Source organism: Nycticebus coucang, chromosome X, assembly GCF_027406575.1.
Source record: "Nycticebus coucang isolate mNycCou1 chromosome X, mNycCou1.pri, whole genome shotgun sequence".
In the NCBI taxonomy this organism is placed as follows: Eukaryota; Metazoa; Chordata; class Mammalia; order Primates; family Lorisidae; genus Nycticebus; species Nycticebus coucang.
In genome coordinates this window covers 32986090-33003431 of record NC_069804.1, presented here as the reverse complement: position 1 = coordinate 33003431, position 17342 = coordinate 32986090, and the positions used below count along the sequence as shown (strand labels likewise).

General features: G+C 37.0%; 1 protein-coding gene across 6 annotated transcripts in view; it reads left to right on the top strand.

The window, feature by feature from the left end:
- The window catches only part of DMD (dystrophin), a 2416375-nt gene that overhangs the window by 917535 nt on the left and 1481498 nt on the right, over window positions 1-17342 (top strand). For all 6 annotated transcript variants that reach the window (XM_053581215.1, XM_053581214.1, XM_053581218.1 and 3 more), the window contains 2 exons: window positions 7409-7579; window positions 14613-14795. In XM_053581215.1, the coding sequence (XP_053437190.1) occupies window positions 7409-7579; window positions 14613-14795 (354 nt within the window). The remainder of the gene's footprint in view (window positions 1-7408; window positions 7580-14612; window positions 14796-17342) is intronic.

Here is a 17342-nt window from a genome sequence, read left to right as displayed (position 1 = left end):
AATCTTTTGATTCCATCTTAATTTCATCATTGGCTCAAAGATTGTTCAGTACCAGGATGTTTGATTTCCATGATTTTGTGTAGAATTGAATGTTTCACTTGGAATTATTTTTTATTTTATTCTACTGTTATCTAAGAAGATTCATGGTATGATTTAATTTTTTTTTAATTTGTTGAAACTTGGTTTTTGGCCTAATGTATGATAAATCTTTGAAAATGTCTCATGTGCTGATACAAAGAATGTATATTTAGTAATTTTAGGTAAAATGTTTTATAACTGTTAGGTCCATTTGTTCCAGAAACCTGGTTAAGTCTAGTGTTTCTTTGTTGATTTTCCTGCTTCGATGAGCTATCTAGTTCTTTTAGTGTAGTGTTGAAGTCCTCAGCTATTAAAATATTTATTAATTTATTTGCTTACCCCGTTTCCCCAAAAATAAGACATCCTCCGAAAATAAGACCTACTTACGGGAAAGATAAGATGTCCCCTGAACATAAGACCTAGCGCATCTTTGGGAGCACACCTTAAAATAAGACACTGTCTTATTTTCGGGGAAACAGGGTAGATTTAGTAGAATTAGGTTTATGAATCTTGGAGCTCCTGTTTAGGTACACATATATTTAGGGTTATAATGTCTTAGTGTTGAATTGTTCCCTTGACGATATATAATGACCATTTTTGTCTTATTTTACCATTATTGTTTTAAATTCTATTTTTTCTGATATGAAAATGGTGCATCTCACTTTTGATTTCTATTTTCATGGAATTTTTTTTTCCATTCCTACAACTTGAGTCTGTGTGTATTTATGGGTTAGATGTGGTTTTCCTGGAGACAGCAGATTCTTAGGTTACATTTTTCATCCATTCAGCCAATCTAAGTCTTTTATGTGCGACATTCAGCCTATTTACATTGAGTGTTAGTATTGCTATGTGGTATGCTGTTCTGTTCATCATGTCAGTAGTACCTTATTCTTTCATTTGTTTCCTCTTGTGCTACTTCTTTTATAAGAGCAGCAAACTTTAAATTTTGGGTTTTGTTACACTGATGGCTATTTATTATATTATTTTATGTACAATCCACCATTTAGTATTTATTTCCTTTAGGACAGATATAGTTGTGACAAATGCCTTTAGTGTTCATTTGTCTGGAAAAGTCTTTATTTTGCCATCATTTATGAAACATTGTTTTTCAGGATAAAAAGTTCTTGTCTGTCAGTTTTTCTGTTTAAGAAAATTAACAGTGGGACGCCAATCTCTCCCGGCTTGTAAGTTCTGCACTGAGAAGTCTGCTTTTAGCTTTGTATGTTTTCCTTTTTAGCTTTGTTGTTTTTGACTTGCAGCTTGTAGAATTTTCTCCTTTCTTTTGAATTTGGCCAGCTATATGATTGTGTGTCTTGGAGATGTCTTATTTCCTATGAATCTTCATAGGAAGTTGTTCATTGACCAACTTGGATCTAGATATCTGAATCTCTGGAAATACAAGCAAAAATGCTCAATAATTCAGTGCTTTTTTCATCTTCCTCTGACATACCTCGTGCATATAATTCACATATTGGCTTATTACCCATAGCGCCACATTTCTGAGTGATTGTTCTTTCTTCTTTATTCTTTTTTCTGTGTCTTTCACTGGGTTAGTTTAAAAGCCTTCTTCAAGCTCTGAAATTTTTTTCTTTTTGGCCGGGGCTGGGTTTGAACCTACCACTTCCAGCATATGGGGCCGGCGCCCTACTTCTTTGAGCCACAGGTGCTGCCCCAGCTCTGAAATTCTTTCCTCTGTTTTTTATTGCCTATTGTTGGAGCTTTCTGCTTTATTTTATAATTTTCCACATGACTTTTTAGTTTTTTAAGTTCTATTTAATTTCTTTAATTTGTTATATTGTCTGTCTATTTATTGAGTCTTTCATATTTTTCGTTCCTATCCTAAATTTTTTTTTTTTTTTGCTTTCTTTGTTTTGGTTTAAATCTTTCTCTTTAATTCCATTCATCTTGTTTCTCATCCATATTCTTAATGTCATTTCTGACATTTGATAATTTCCTTTTGGCAAGAGTCTATTGCTATGGATCTATTGTGATCTTCTGGGGGTGTCAAACTTTCTTGTTTTTTCACATGTTGCCAGAATTCTTTTGCTGGTTACTTTTCATCCAAAAGCCCTCCTCTCAGCTCTGTGATCATAGGATTGTGGCACACCTGTTCTCCTTTGCTTGGCACTCTCCTACTTAGTGAGGAGAAGGAGAAATCCCCACATAGTGCTTCTGTGTCCTACTCTACAGGAATGACGCACTGGGAGAGGGACAGATGCAATGAGAGCCTATAACACACCTGTTGTTTTGCAATGTTCCATTCCCTTGTGGTTGTCACAGTCCAAATTGGTGCCTGCTATAGGATATTTGTTTAGATTGGTGAGTTAGTTCCAAAACTACTGATAGAAGCTTGGGCAGAAGGCTGGCTAAATCCCTCTCCATGGAGGTAGGTAGCATGGTCTTGGCCAGTACCACTCCAGGGCATGGGACCATGGCAAGCACCTGAACAGGTCAAGTGTCTTGGCTGTTGCCTCTGTGGGTTGCGGGACTATAGTCAGCAGTAGGGTAGCTCCTCAGATGCAGCACTTGGGCCATCCACAAGTTACAGGGCAGGGTGATGCCCAGCGCCATGCCAGGATGTCATGGCAATTGGAGCTCTCCCTCTCTCAGGTCCAACTTTGGCAGCGGTTCCAGTGCTACTCAGATGGCAGTGGTGGTTTTATTAAGATAGCAAGATGGCAGTCACTGAGCTCTAGTGGGTGCCTGCTCTGCTTGGATTCCCAGGAGGCTGCACAGCACCCAGTCAGAGTACCTGTGAGAAGTCTGCCCTCCCTGCTTCCTCTTTGACATGGCAGGGGTAATAGGGAGGTGGCTGCAGTGTAGCTAACCTGTTTGCAGACTGAGTGCTTTGGGGCTGAGAGCACAGATTTGCATCTGTTGCAATGATCTGAGACCAGAATTTGGTGGGACTCCACTGTGTCTGCTCTCCAGTTCAATGCTGCTACAGTTTCCAAACATCTCCTTGATCACTTCAGAGGCCTACTGCGATAAGAGAACCCCCTTGCAGCTCAGATTTCATTATCTACTGATGGAGTACAGAGCCCCGTGGATCTCTCCCCTCACTTTTTTCTACATGGAGATGCTTCCCCTAAGTTACTTTCTGATCTTGCCAAGAATAACACTCTGCCTCTCTCTATCCTGTTATGAGCATCTCCAGTTGCTTCTCTGATGATTCACAATGTTCTCTCTGAGATGGTCCATCCACAGGTGAATGAACCTCTACCCATACCTTTTGATCCTCTCCTGGAGAGTGGAAAATGCAGACTGCATCTAGTCTACCGTCTTGACCCCTCTCTACAGTAATTAACTTGAGGAGGGGATATATTATTCTGGGCAAACGGAACCAAAGTGTTTGTATGGCTCAAACTCTGTTGAAACTTGTATTCTCCATGACCATTCTCTAGCCACGTTATCTTACTCATGTGGTCAACATTATGTTTATCAAACATGGTGTTAATTTTCCTGATTATGTCAGCCAGTTAGGCAAGTTTTTCCTTGTTATATTTTTGATGAGCACTTTCACATATCCCCGGGACTGTTATTCCTAACCTGACATGACACATCTTTTTTTCTTTCCGTTAGATATAGCAATACTTGCTGAGTGAGAGTACATGTTAAATTCCAGAGAAAGAATTGGAGATGAATCAAAGTGTATTCAGAGATTTTTGTCTTTAGCAGCAGTGTAGGCCATGATGACTCCAAAGAAAAACTAGGCGCTCAAGGACAAACAAAATGGAATAGCTTAGTGGAATGATCAGTAGTTCTGTCTTGCTCATGTCTATTTTAGAGAAGAAGGCAGTCAGACATTCATCTGGAATTCCTTCAGGGTATTCAAACTGACCATATAAACTCCATGCACAGAAATAAAAATAGCATGCATATAAGATAACTCTTCTTTTTCAATAACAAGATGTTCCTAGGCCCCCTTCCCTTAAAATACTTGGCCAAATTAGCTAATACATAAAATCTTAGGTATAAAGAAGAATTTCTCTTGTTGTTTAAGTCCCTTTGATGAGGGTGGATGACACATAAAATTCTGTATGTATTTATCATATACAACTGGCTGAGTCTGGGAATAAGTATATATGCATGAGATGATCACCACATTCAAGACCATAACCCTATCCATCACCTTTTCTTTTGTACCCTTTATTTATTTATATTAAAAATGTGATAAGAGCACCTACCATAAGCTCTAGCATAGTTATTGTTCACCATAGGCCTAATATCGTACAATACATCTCCAGATGTTATTCATCCAGATCTGGAAGAAAGTAGAGGACTATTGCATTCTGGTGCCTGCTGGTCATTACAGTATAAATATCCAGTTGGAAATCATGAACAAACTCTTTTAAAACAGATAGTAGAATGAAAGGAGAAGACAACTACCTATGAAACTCTGGGAAACATTGACTTAAGTGTCAGCAAATAGAAGGAAGCCAACGAATCAACCGGGAAAAGAAAACAAACAGAGAAAACACAATGTGCAAAAAGACACCCAGGAAAGAAACTGCACTGCCTAGAAAGTAAGGGGTTTTAGAAGCCCAGGTATAATTATGACCTTCAAATGCTAGAGAGACAGAAAGTTTGAATTACAGAGAAGTAAGATAAGGACTTGTTTGGAAAGTATAGATCTTAGGGGAGTTTCAGTAGATTGCTGAAGAGAGAAAACAAATTGTAGTTAGGGGATTATTAAGAGATCAAAAAGTACAGACAGGAATAGATTATTTTTTACAAAAAAAATGCATATCTACTGTGATAAGGTGGTTATTTGTTCAGTTTAACTTCTAAAAAATCATGTAGCATGTAAAACATGTTTAGAGGATGACCTCAAAGAAACAAGAGAGGGGAATCGAAAAAATTGTAAATCCAGGGTAATATACAGGGTAAAACTGACTTGAGAACATCAGCAATGAACGGGAATCACTGACCTTGGATAATAAGACCAAGGGCTTCTCTTCCTCTGAGACCAGAGATTTAAAAAAGGAAGGGGGGGGGGTACTGCTGACTGTTAAATTTACAGATTCTAAAACAAGAAACATAAAAACTTTCTATTTTACCTGTTAGGAGAACGCAGTACAATCAGTAGACTGGGGAGCTTTCAGGCAAGCATGTTAAAATCACTAGTATGATAAAGGCAAGGAAAAAAGCATTATTCCGACCAAACTCTTTCCACAGAAATCCGTCACACACGAAGCCATAAAAATTTCATCTTTCACTCTCTCTGATCAGTCATAGAGCTGTAGAATGTTAAATTTTAAAAAAGACCTTGGATATTATCTGCTCCAACTCTTCAGTTAGTTATGAAGCTGAAATAAAAATGTTTCTGAGTTCACTTAGGTTGGTGGGGATTGAGTGCAGATATGCTCATTCCAAAGGTGGTGTTCTTTCCGGTACGCTGCTACTATCATTTCAGAATGACCTCCTACCTTTATTTACTTAAAAAAAAAATCTTATCTATTTCCTTTGGTTTACTTTTATATCATGTAATACATAAACATACCCAGTGACAAAATATGTATGTACATTTTAGTAAAGGAAAAACTGCATTAAAATTGTAATACTCAATATATACCCATACAAAGATGAATACAAGTCACATTGAGTACCTCTTGTAGTTGCAGAAGTCAAATGTGACTTAAATATTACGAATTTAATACAGATTTTTCATTTCTTAAAATATGTATACATTTTGGGAGGTGTATGAGAGTGTGTATATTCACTTCATATCTTGGCCAAGTTTCATTAGTTTCTCTTTGTAGCTTTGCCAGCTGCCTCAAAAGATTATAGAACAGAGTATCTAAGTAGAAATTTAACAGCCTCGTTTCCTAAGGCTTACTATAAGCTCACAGACTATGTAAAATAACATTTATACCTTTTCTGGTATAATTATCAGACATATTGTTCTAGATGTGCCGGAGTGAAGCCTTTACATTTTAATAGATAATATACTACATTCACCGAAGTAATTAAAGAACTTAAAATGTGTTAACTATATTAGGTTTCATATGTTGGTAGATTGCAAGAAAAATTAATGTGATAGTGGTTCCGTATGTATTTACTATTGACTAAAGCATCATGAAAACTTTGTTTTACTAAAACTATGCATTATATATTAAAACTTTATTATTTTAATACTGTTACTTAAAATACAAAACAATGTTTAAACCTAGAGAGAGTAATAACATCATTTGAACAGATTTACTTTTTAAAGTAAGACTGAGAATGATATATAATCGTTGAAATCTGCAGGTTGTTTTGTAACCGGCCATTAGCATAGGTGGTTTTCTTTTAGAGATTTTAGGTTCTGTGTTTCTAGTTAATAAGTAATGGATCCCATCATAAACTGTCTTACTACTTCAGAAATGTATGAGGCTTTAAAAAGTAGATGTCACTACACATTATTGTATAACTTGCATTTTAAACTTCAAGTTATATGTTGCATTTTTCATTTCAGTGCAGATGTGTTAGTGATACACAGTATTCCATGGTATGTATATATCAACCCCGCCATGAAGGCACATTTGAGCTTGTTTCTAATATAATCCTGTTTCTAATAAAACCTAGTTCTAAAACATCCTACTCTCAAAAAGCAGAAGAGTAGACTCAAATTCATGAACCTTAACATTTTCAACAGATTTTGTGAAATTACTATCAGAGAGGTTGTATTATATGTTTCCTTTGATGGGTACAAAATCTTTTATTTCCCCCCATCCATGACTAAATTGGACATCTTCTGCTAATTATTTTTCCACCTATCTCACATGTGAAAATGCATTAATTCACTTCAATTTTCAATCATTTAACTATAAGTGATTTTGGAACTTCCTTTATATACATATATGGCCATATATTGTCTTTTCTGTGAATTACCTAATTGTGTATTTTATGCATTTTTCACTTTTTTGATTTGTGGATTTTTTTTTGTGAAAGTTTTTTTTGCAGATATACAACTATTAAGTTCCTAGGACATTTCAAGTGATAAAATAGTATTAAAGAATATAAATAATTATCACTTCTATGTAGGTCAATAAAATTATATTACCAACTGAAACATATTATTAAAAATTGTGTTTATTTCCACTCACAGAAAAGCATTGCTATACACAATAGCTAAATTATCATCATAGGCTATTCTATTCACTTTATTATTCTATTCTACTATTTTATTATTTTCACGCTATGGAAGTTAAGGGTATCCAATATTCATGAATTATTTTTCCAGTGCATATAACATTTTTCCTTTGTTATTCATAGACTGCTCGATGACGATTATAACAATGACTTGTCACTGTCATTAATCAGATTTTTCTTGTTTGTTTTATGGAAGGTCTATGCCAGAAAGGAAGCCTTAAAGGAAGGTTTGGATAAAACTGTAAGCCTTCAGAAAGACCTATCAGAGATGCATGAATGGGTGACACAGGCTGAAGAAGAATATCTTGAGAGGGATTTTGAGTATAAAACTCCAGATGAATTACAGAAAGCAGTTGAAGAGATGAAGGTAAAACAAACCAAATAAAACACAGGAAAGAAGGAAAGAAATGCAACATTGTTTGAAATGTGATTTTGTATAATACAATCAGTTCTTCTCTTGGTTTAAGAGTAGAGGTTAATTTTTAATTTATTGAGCTCCAAGTTTGATGTATATTATTAAAATCTCAAACCAATTATTAATTTCAATGCCCTGTGATCAGAATAGAAATATTAACAATCACTTTGAAACAGAATTCCCTTGAAATTACGTGGTATTATGAGAGTGAAATCAGCAGATCACATTAGCAGGGATTAGCTGATGCCAATTTAAGTTAAAACTAGGAAAAAATGTTTAAAATGTAGTCAATAGGTTCTGTTAGTTTTGTAATTTAAAGGTTTTTTTTTTTAGTAATTGGAAACTACTAAATATTTCAAGTGGTGGCCTTTAATATGGATAAAAGGACTGAGTTTATATTAATTTCTCTTGTATCATGAAATAAGAAAACACAAAGTAACATTAATTTAGGACCAAGGAAATAGGTGTGTACCATGGACCTGGATGTGAGGCCTGGAGTAGGCGGTGGCATTTCAGTATGGTTTTGAGTAAGTCAGTAGTCAACATAATCTTCATTTTGTCATGCTTATACCATCACAATAACAAACTTAAACTTAAGAACTGAGCGTTGAAATTTACCTCTAAATGAATTACCTAGCTCAGAGTTGGTACTCACTAATTTGTGCTGTTATTTTTATGTACTAGTAAGTAATAATGCATAATCTAAGCACACTAACCTATGTGAAATATTACTACTGTTGATATTGTTTGGTTCAAGGACTTATGACAGAGCAGAATCATTGTGGAGCCAGACACTTGGGTTTAAAACTTGGCCTGGTCCTTTGCCAACTCGGTCACTTTGTACAAATTACACAAACTCACTGAACCATAACTCCCACATTTATAAACTGGATGTCAAAGTCCCTGCTTTGGAGGATGATTAAATGGATGCAATATAAAAAAAAAAGTAAATGTCTCTACCTCAATATTTATTACTATAATTGTTATCATTGATACCATATGGTAACAAATAATTAAATGTACTTTATTATTTATATGATAATTCAGAAATATTTGTTATAGTTAATAGCAGAAAGGAACTTATATGAAAACTCAGATGTTTAAACAGGGAATCTAGCATATGGATTTAGTCAAATGTAGAAAGTAAATATCAAATGCACCTCATACATATATGCAAATATGTATTAATATTAAAATCTACAAACGATAACATTTTTATAAAAATTAACAGGTTTTAGAGTATTAAAAACTACAAAATCATTCTCATCTAGTGATATTATATATCATTAATTCATTCATCAACACTTACTACAAACATACTTTGTGCCAAATATCCTTGTAGATACTGAATATAGTAGTAAGCAAGACCTGCTGGAAATTTACATTCTAGTTGACAGGAGACATAGGCCATGAGTGGAGAAATAAGTAAAATCATTTGAGATCCTTGTAATTTATGTAACAAATAAACCTAGATTGTAAAATAGGGGATGATTTGTGTTTAGACAGGATTTGGGAGTGATGCTGTTTTAGTTTTGACTTGTAGGATATTTATGAGGAATTACACTTAATATGAGAGATTTGAATCTTCAGAAAAAAAACAAAAATTCACGAAAGCACATTCCAATAAGAGGAAATATCTCCCACAGACTCTAAAGCTAATAGGGAAGAGAAAGAGGCCTGTCTGCCTGAAGGAAATAAAATGGGGGAATAATGAGATGAGTTAGAGGGGGTGGGCAGATAACTATTAGCAGAGGAGTTTTGTAGGGTGTCACGGGAGTTTTCGTTGTAAGTAAAATGGAAAAGCCATTGGGGGATTTCAAATAAGGGACTATAATGGTTTTCAATTTGGCTATGTTGAAGTCAGTAGGAGGAAAATTATACTGGAGTGTGAGAGAAGGTACTTTGAGAGTAATACAGTCCACAATTATATATCTACTGATCATAAAACCAAAATCCTCAGATAGGTCAAATAATTTTTTCATAGTCACAGGCTTTATCTGTGGTAGAATCATTAGGATTGAAGGGTTTTTTTTTGTTTGTTTGTTTTTTATTGTATGGCACCCATGTGGTCTTTCCCTATGTATCTTAATTTTTGTATGGTCTGTTCTCACCAACTCTTGTTTTTTTGGCAGAGTCTCACTATGTTGCCCTTTGTAGAGTGCTGTGACGTCATAGCTCACAGCAACCTCAAACTCTTGGGCGTAAGCAATTGTCTTGCCTCAGCCTCCCGAGTAGCTGGGACTACAGGCGCCCAGCACAATGTCTGGCTATTTTTCTGTTGCAGTTGTCATTGTTGCTTAGCTGGCCGGGGCTGGGTTGAAACCCGCCACCCTCGGTGTATGTGGCTGGTGCCATAACCACTGTGCTACGGGCACCGAACCCTCACCAACTCTTTTAATACTATATAGCTACTGCCTCAGATCTCTAAATAGATAATCTGCAGTCAGCTTGTGTCCGACTGCTCTGTTTCTCCCTGAATTTGTTCATTCAATTCCATTCCTCTTCTGGCCCTCTTCCTTCTCTCCTTGACTACCCTACCTCTCTGGTCAACCACCCAGTCAGATCCTTTTGATTTTTCTATGCTAGAGAGTAGACTATCTCAAATTTTAAAATTTTGAGAAGAATCCTTCAAATGAGTGGTTCAATGAATTTGTCCACTTTGATTGACATGTTGAAATAATTACCAATAAAATTGGTACACATGGGGGTAACATGAAAAAGAGGAAAAGCTGAAGAAGTCTCTGACAACAGCATCCAAGGAAGCTGGCAGGAAAATTCCACGTGTTGAGTTTTCTGCCTGGAAAGCAAGACAATCTCTTTAGGTCAATTTGACTACCTATAGGGTGGTGATAGTACCTTATCCAGACTTCTACCTATATTCATCTTGACATCAAATTTATCTTCATTGTCAGAAGATATTAAGGGACCTACTTTGACATCACTCCCTGATTTAGTCAAAAAGTAGAGACCTCATTTTGTTTCTTTATTTTCTTTCCTATATTTTATAACTTATTTTTCCCATGCAAGCAAAAGTTTTTTTATTTACATAGGAGAACTGATGGGAGCATTTGATGAGAGACATCTGACTGTACATTTCTCTTGTATGTTGGTTATGAACATGTGCAGAAATTTTATATTAAACCCTTAAAAACTCCACAATTTTATTTTTAATTATTATCTTTATTTTTTTTTATATTTAATACTATTGTAACTCGAGACCTTGTGTCCCACAGAACTTACACATATAATGAGAAGGGTAAATACATGAACATACTTGTGTAATCACTAAAGCAGTGATTCCCACACTGAAGTGAACACGAGCATCACCTGGAGGATTTGTGTCATATGCAGAATGGCCGAGCATGGTGTCACATGCCTATGATCCCAGTGGCTACTCAGGAGGTTGAGGCAGGGAGGATCTCTTGAAATCAGGAGTTAGAGATTGCAGCGAGGTAACAGAGTGAGACATTATATCTGAAAAGAAAAATATACAGAATTCTGGGCCCCAACCCCAGAATTTCTGATTCAGTGAGTCTGAGTTGGGGCCTGCGATTTTTCATTTCTACCAAGTCCAACATGATGCCAAGAAGCAAGTTCCAGAGTGGTTCCACGGAAGCATACTTTGAAAACCACTGGTTTGACATGTTGGCAGTAAAAGATGTCTGAGCTTACTCATATTATGGTTAGATTCATGGAAAGAAAAGGAAAAAGAGCCACCATTTCTTACACGGATTATGTCTTAACTACACTTTAGCTTTATACCTTCCTTCACACTAGAGCAGTGGTTCTCAACGGTTCTCAACCTGAAAGTGTATTAAAGGGTTGTGGCATTAGAGAACCACTGCACTAGAGAAACACATCCTAACCCATATCTACTTTGCCTCATAAATTTTGCTCTCTCTCTTCTCTGAACTTGTCCTAACATTTAAGCCAGTTTTTTTTTCTTTTTTCTTTTTATTTAGAGACAGAGTCTCACTTTGTCACTGTTAGTAAAGTGCTGTGGCGTCACAGCTCACAGCAACCTCCAGCTCTTGAGCCTAGGCGATTCTCTTGCCTCAGCCTCCCAATTGACTGGGACTACAGGCACTTGCCACAACGCCCGGCTATTCTTTGTTGCAGTTTGGTCGGGGCTGAGTTCGAACCCGCCACCCTCGGTATATGGGGCCAGCACCCTACTCACTGAGCCACAGGTGCCACTCAGCCTGTTCTTAAGAAAGAATATATAGAACTAAAAGTCCAGAAAAGAATTATTTCTAGTCCTACATTCTTGGATACTTGCATGAGTTGTTCATAACTCGTATAAATTATGATTTCATTCAGTGGGTCCGCTACAACATACTCCTTCTTTATCTCATGGAGGATTTAAAAATGACTTAATGGAAACTGTGAGAAAGAAAAGCTGTAACTCCCAGGCTGACTTACTAAAACTCCCTGAACCTCAGTGTTCTGATATCTAATCTAGAGATAACAAAATATATTTCAGAAAATTTTGTTAAAGCTCCAATGAGGTAGCACATATGACATGGCTGGCGTAGCACATGGCAGCACATATTAAGTGATTAATGGTTGTCAAAATTGTTGATGATGTTATAATTACTACAGTCAACATAGGACTTATGTAGAAATAAATCCCTTGTTTAGTGATATCAAAAGGCTGATTTATCTAGAATATTGAACTAAAGATGTCCATTAGTTAAAGTCAGTGAAAGCAAACATTTTAGACTCACACAATTTGCATTGTCTGTGATACTGCATATTTTTAAGGAGTTGCGGGACAAAATCCAAAGAAGTAGGGTGATTATGTTGAAAAATATAAAGGCATTTTATAGCTGACCTTATCCGTATCCTGCCCGTATGTTATTGCTGTATTGTATGCAGGCTTACCTTCTGCCTTTCAGAAGCTGCCTTTCTTTACCTGAGGGCTTTCTCTGGCCACTGAACCCCACTTTTGCACCTGTGTGGCAGGCTGCACATACTAGGACATTAACTTTCCCCAACAGTCTTCAGGCAATGATGAGAGATGATATATAAATAATACCCCCGGTTCATTTGCCCCTGAATGGGATAACTACAACACACATTTGTCCGGGCTTTCTAACAAGATAAAACTGCAGTCACCAACAGCGATTGCTGAGCTTAGCGTACTTGCACTCTTATGATCTTATGATCTCTCTTCTGTTTTCTGTCTCAATTTCCCTTTCTTCTGCATGCATTTTCTTCACCTTGCACGTGCATATAAACTACTTATCCTTTAAAGGTTCTGTGGTTTGCCCCTGGAGGACCTAGAACTAAGGATACTGTGTGTGTGTGTGTGTGTGTGTGTGTGTGTGCGTGCGCGCGCGCGCATGCGCTCATGTGCACATAAAATGAATATAAAAGAGTGTAAATTTCTTTTTTTTTTTTTTTTTTTGTGGAGACAGAGTCTCTCTGTACCGCCCTCGGTAGAGTGCCGTGGCGTCACACGGCTCACAGCAACCTCCAATTCCTGGGCTTAGGCGATTCTCTTGCCTCAGCCTCCCGAGCAGCTGGGACTACAGGCACCCGCCACAACTTGGCCCGGCTATTTTTTTTTTGTTGCAGTTTGGCAGGGGCTGGGTTTGAACCCGCCACCTTCGGCATATGGGGCCGGCGCCCTACTCACTGAGCCACACGCACCGCCCGAGTGTAAATTTCTTTAGACCAAAAACCACCCACAACTTTTCTGTGGGTGGTTTGTTAATTTTTGCAATAAGAGGAGATACACAAAATGGGTGACCATTGGGTATGTGAATATGAAAAAATATATAGGATTTGGGCTTGTGTTAGGGGACTTAAGAAGGGTTTAGTGGCTTTACTTAGAAGGTTCTCATCAACTAGTGAGGATAAGTCTATGATTGGGTATCTTGTCCAGAAGGAGGGAAACCCAGAGTGAGGCTGAAGTTGCGCTTGATAAAGGAACAACATTGATTCATATTAACCAGGATAGAGGAGTGTTTTTTTTTTTTTTTTTTTGTGATTTGGGAAATGTTAATGTTTTATCTGTATTCAGGCATGGTTATTGGATTTTGTTCTGGTCTTGATCCACCATGATAACAAAATGGCCTTAGCCAATGTTGAATTTCTCTGAAATAGTTTGTCTTCCACAGGAGGAGACCAAAGTGTAACTGGGAGTACCAAGCCAGCTCCTGGTGTGAGGGGCTGCTTTTCTCTTTCCTTCATGAGTTTTCGATTACTGAACAAAACTTTTTTCATCACAATATGGTCCCAAATATAGCTTTAAGGGGACATTTCTATGTTCGAATTTTTTTGAAATAAATGATATTTGTGCTGATTTTAATATTATTCATCCATCTGAGTAATTTATAAGTGATTTCAATTCTGTACTGCTAAAATTTTTTGAATGTAGTTAGTATGAAAATATTTGTCTTTTTCGGGCGGTGCCTGTGGCTCAGTGAGCAGGGCGCCAGCCCCATGTACCGAGGGTGGCAGGTTCAGGCCCAGCCCCGGCCAAACTGCAACAAAAAAATAGCCGGGCGTTGTGGCGGGTGCCTGTAGTCCCAGCTACCGGGGAGGCTGAGGCAGGAGAATCTCCTAAGCCCAGGAGTTGGAGGTTGCTGTGAGCTGTGTGACGCCACGGCACTCTACCGAGTGCGACAAAGTGAGACTCTGTCTCTACAAAAAAAAAAAAAAAAAGAAAATATTTGTCTTTTTCAAACCATATTTGTATAGACATATACAAATTTGGCTACAAATCCAAGCCCACATACAGACTAGTTTCCAGTCTATTCTTACTGAAAGTCTATTACATTTTGATTACAAATGTTTTAACTTTCCAATTATAAGTAAACCTACACTTATGGAAGAGATTGGAATCCATATTGGATTTATTTGTATTAATCTTATTCTAAAAGAGATATTGTGAGGAAGAAATCACGTGGTACAAAGGACTGTATTTTGAAAGGAAAGTCATTACCATGTTATTAAGAAACCATGCTTTATTTTTCAGAGAGCTAAAGAAGAAGCCCAGCAAAAAGAAGCCAAAGTGAAACTGCTGACTGAGTCTGTAAATAGTGTCATAGCTCAAGCTCCACCTGTAGCACAAGAGGCCTTAAAGAAGGAACTTGAGACTCTAACCACCAACTACCAGTGGCTCTGCACTAGACTGAATGGCAAATGCAAGACGTTGGAAGTCAGTTACTTTTCTTGGTCTTTATCTGTTATATGTTAACATATGGTTATATATGTATCATAGCAGTTCAGGATGCAGATTCTTGTTTAAAACTACGTATGCTAGAGTTACTCAAACATTTTTAAGTTGTATGACGTTGTTGCTAAATCTATATAAACCTGCTTCCAATTTGTGAAATGGACGTAAAATAATATTTCATAAAGTTGATGAGAAAATTAAATGAGCTCTTCTATTTAAAGTACTCTTCTATTTAAAGTGTTCAATAAACATGAGAAGTTATTATTCTGATTCTTATTATCACTAAGTCATACAACTCATTTAAATATATTTTATCCAGGTTTATGGATGTTGGTCTCTATCGTTTTCATCTATTTGTATGTGTGTGAACTTACTGAAGCACCTTAGTGGGAAAATACTCTGTGAAGTATATTCTTATTATAATTGTGGTTTATAACTGCTGTGTCCTACAGAGTTCTTTATATCTCTTTTTTTTTTGACATTTTACATTATATGTATTTATTGTCACAAGTCACACTTGATCTTTCCCACATGCCTTACTCTCTGGATTATGCTTATCTGAATATAGATGAAGAATCCAAGTTCCTCACGTGACTGCCATTTAATTGTATTAAAAATAAACTGTGATCTTCCTTCTGAAAATACTGTGCCTAGGAGCACAAAACTTTTTCTACTATTAATTGCTGACTGTGTCAGACACTGTACAAGTTGGACTTTAAATTAAGTCCCCTTCTTCCACATATGCTATTATCTTTGTGGATATGGTTGATAAAGTTCAAGTCCCCAATTAATTTTGAATAGCATTGTGCAATTAGCTTCATATATTGAGTGTTTGATAGCTAAAGGCAGGTACAACTCAGACCAGCGAAATAGACTTTTTAAAATGTTTTTTTTTTGTTGTTGTTGTTGTTTGTTTTGCAGTTTCTGGCCGGGGCTGGGTTTGAACCCGCCACCTCCAGCATATGGGGCCAGCGCCCTACCCCTTTGAGCCGCAGGCACCACCCAACTTTTAAAAATGTTTTAAAGTATTTTTACCTAAAGTATCCCAGATATTCCCAATCCATTATTACTTCCTAATTATAAAATGTGGTCTGGGACTAGGCAGTGTGGTTCCCACCTATAATTCCAGTGCTTTAGGAGGCCAAGGAAAGAGGATCACTTGAGGCCAGGTGTTTAAGACCATCCTGGGAAACATACCAAAACCCCATCTACAAAACATTTTTAAAAAATTATCAGGGAGTATGGCACATGCTAGTGAGCCTACTTAGGAGGCTGAGCCCCAACATGATCTCTTGAGCCAAGTACTTGAGATTACAATGAACTCTGAACTTAGGCCACTGCACTCCAGCCTAAGCAACAGAGTTAGACCCCCATCTCAAATAAATAAAGAAAGAAACAAACAGAAACAAGGGTCATAGAGATGTTAGGCTTTGCCCTCATCTGTGATAAAAGTTTGAGTTTCAATTTCTTACTGAAGGATCCTTATCTGCCAATCAGAAATCCAAAAAATTCTCAACTTTCATCTTAATCTCCTATATTCCAGTGGGTGGCTACTTTCCAATTCTTGTTTCTAGGATGGATAGAATGCCTGGTTATTCTTTTCCATCTCCTTGGCATGTGTGAGACCAGTGCTTCATTTCCCAGCTCAAGTTAGTGTTCAATCCCCTATCTCTTATATTGTATTGCGTCCCCTGTTCTAATATGCCTGGGTTTTGTTAAACTTGGTTGCCTACTCTCTACTGGCATTTCCCTCTTTTTTTTCTGACACCTGAGGTTTTTTATATACATCAGCTATGAATTAAACATGTTTCATTTCTATTTTATCCAGCAATTGAATCTTACGGAGACAGGGGGTGTGGGGGCGGTTCTTCATGACATCCATCCACGGTCTAAATGGATGTTTACTTTTTTCATTTGTACTCTCCTTAAAGCCACTTTGAATTCTCCCTCAAACTAATCTGAAGTTCTGAACTATTAAGCTTAACAGTTACTCTGTCTTTTAACTCTAATTCAGGCTTCAAGCCTGTATTTTATTTTGCAAAGGAGACCTGTAAAGCTAGTATATCCAGCCTCTCCAGCTGTGTCCTTCAGATGCACTGAGGACGGAAGAGGCCATCCATCCTGATGGTGAAATCAGCAAGGTAGTTCATTACTTCAATCTGCAACAAAGTTAATAAGCCACATTACCAGTTGCATACCCTTATCTTCAAAGCTCGAAGGTACCCTCAGGTATTTAAGGAAATATTTATATTTTCCCACTGGGATCTTTGCCCAGAATGAAGACAGCCTGGAGTCCAGCAGGAGCTGGAAATGACCCAGATTTCAGATTTCTATCACGTTTTAAAGCAAAATACTCAATTTCACTTTTTGTGATAAGCTATATGTAAGATACTGAGCAGGTATAGACATTTGGTAGGCTTATAAGGCAGGTTGGACTGATACTTTTCATCAGATAGAGATGTGATATCCTCCATCATTTGTAAAGGCTGTGAACAAAGGAGAAATATGGGAAATCTGGTAAATGTTTAG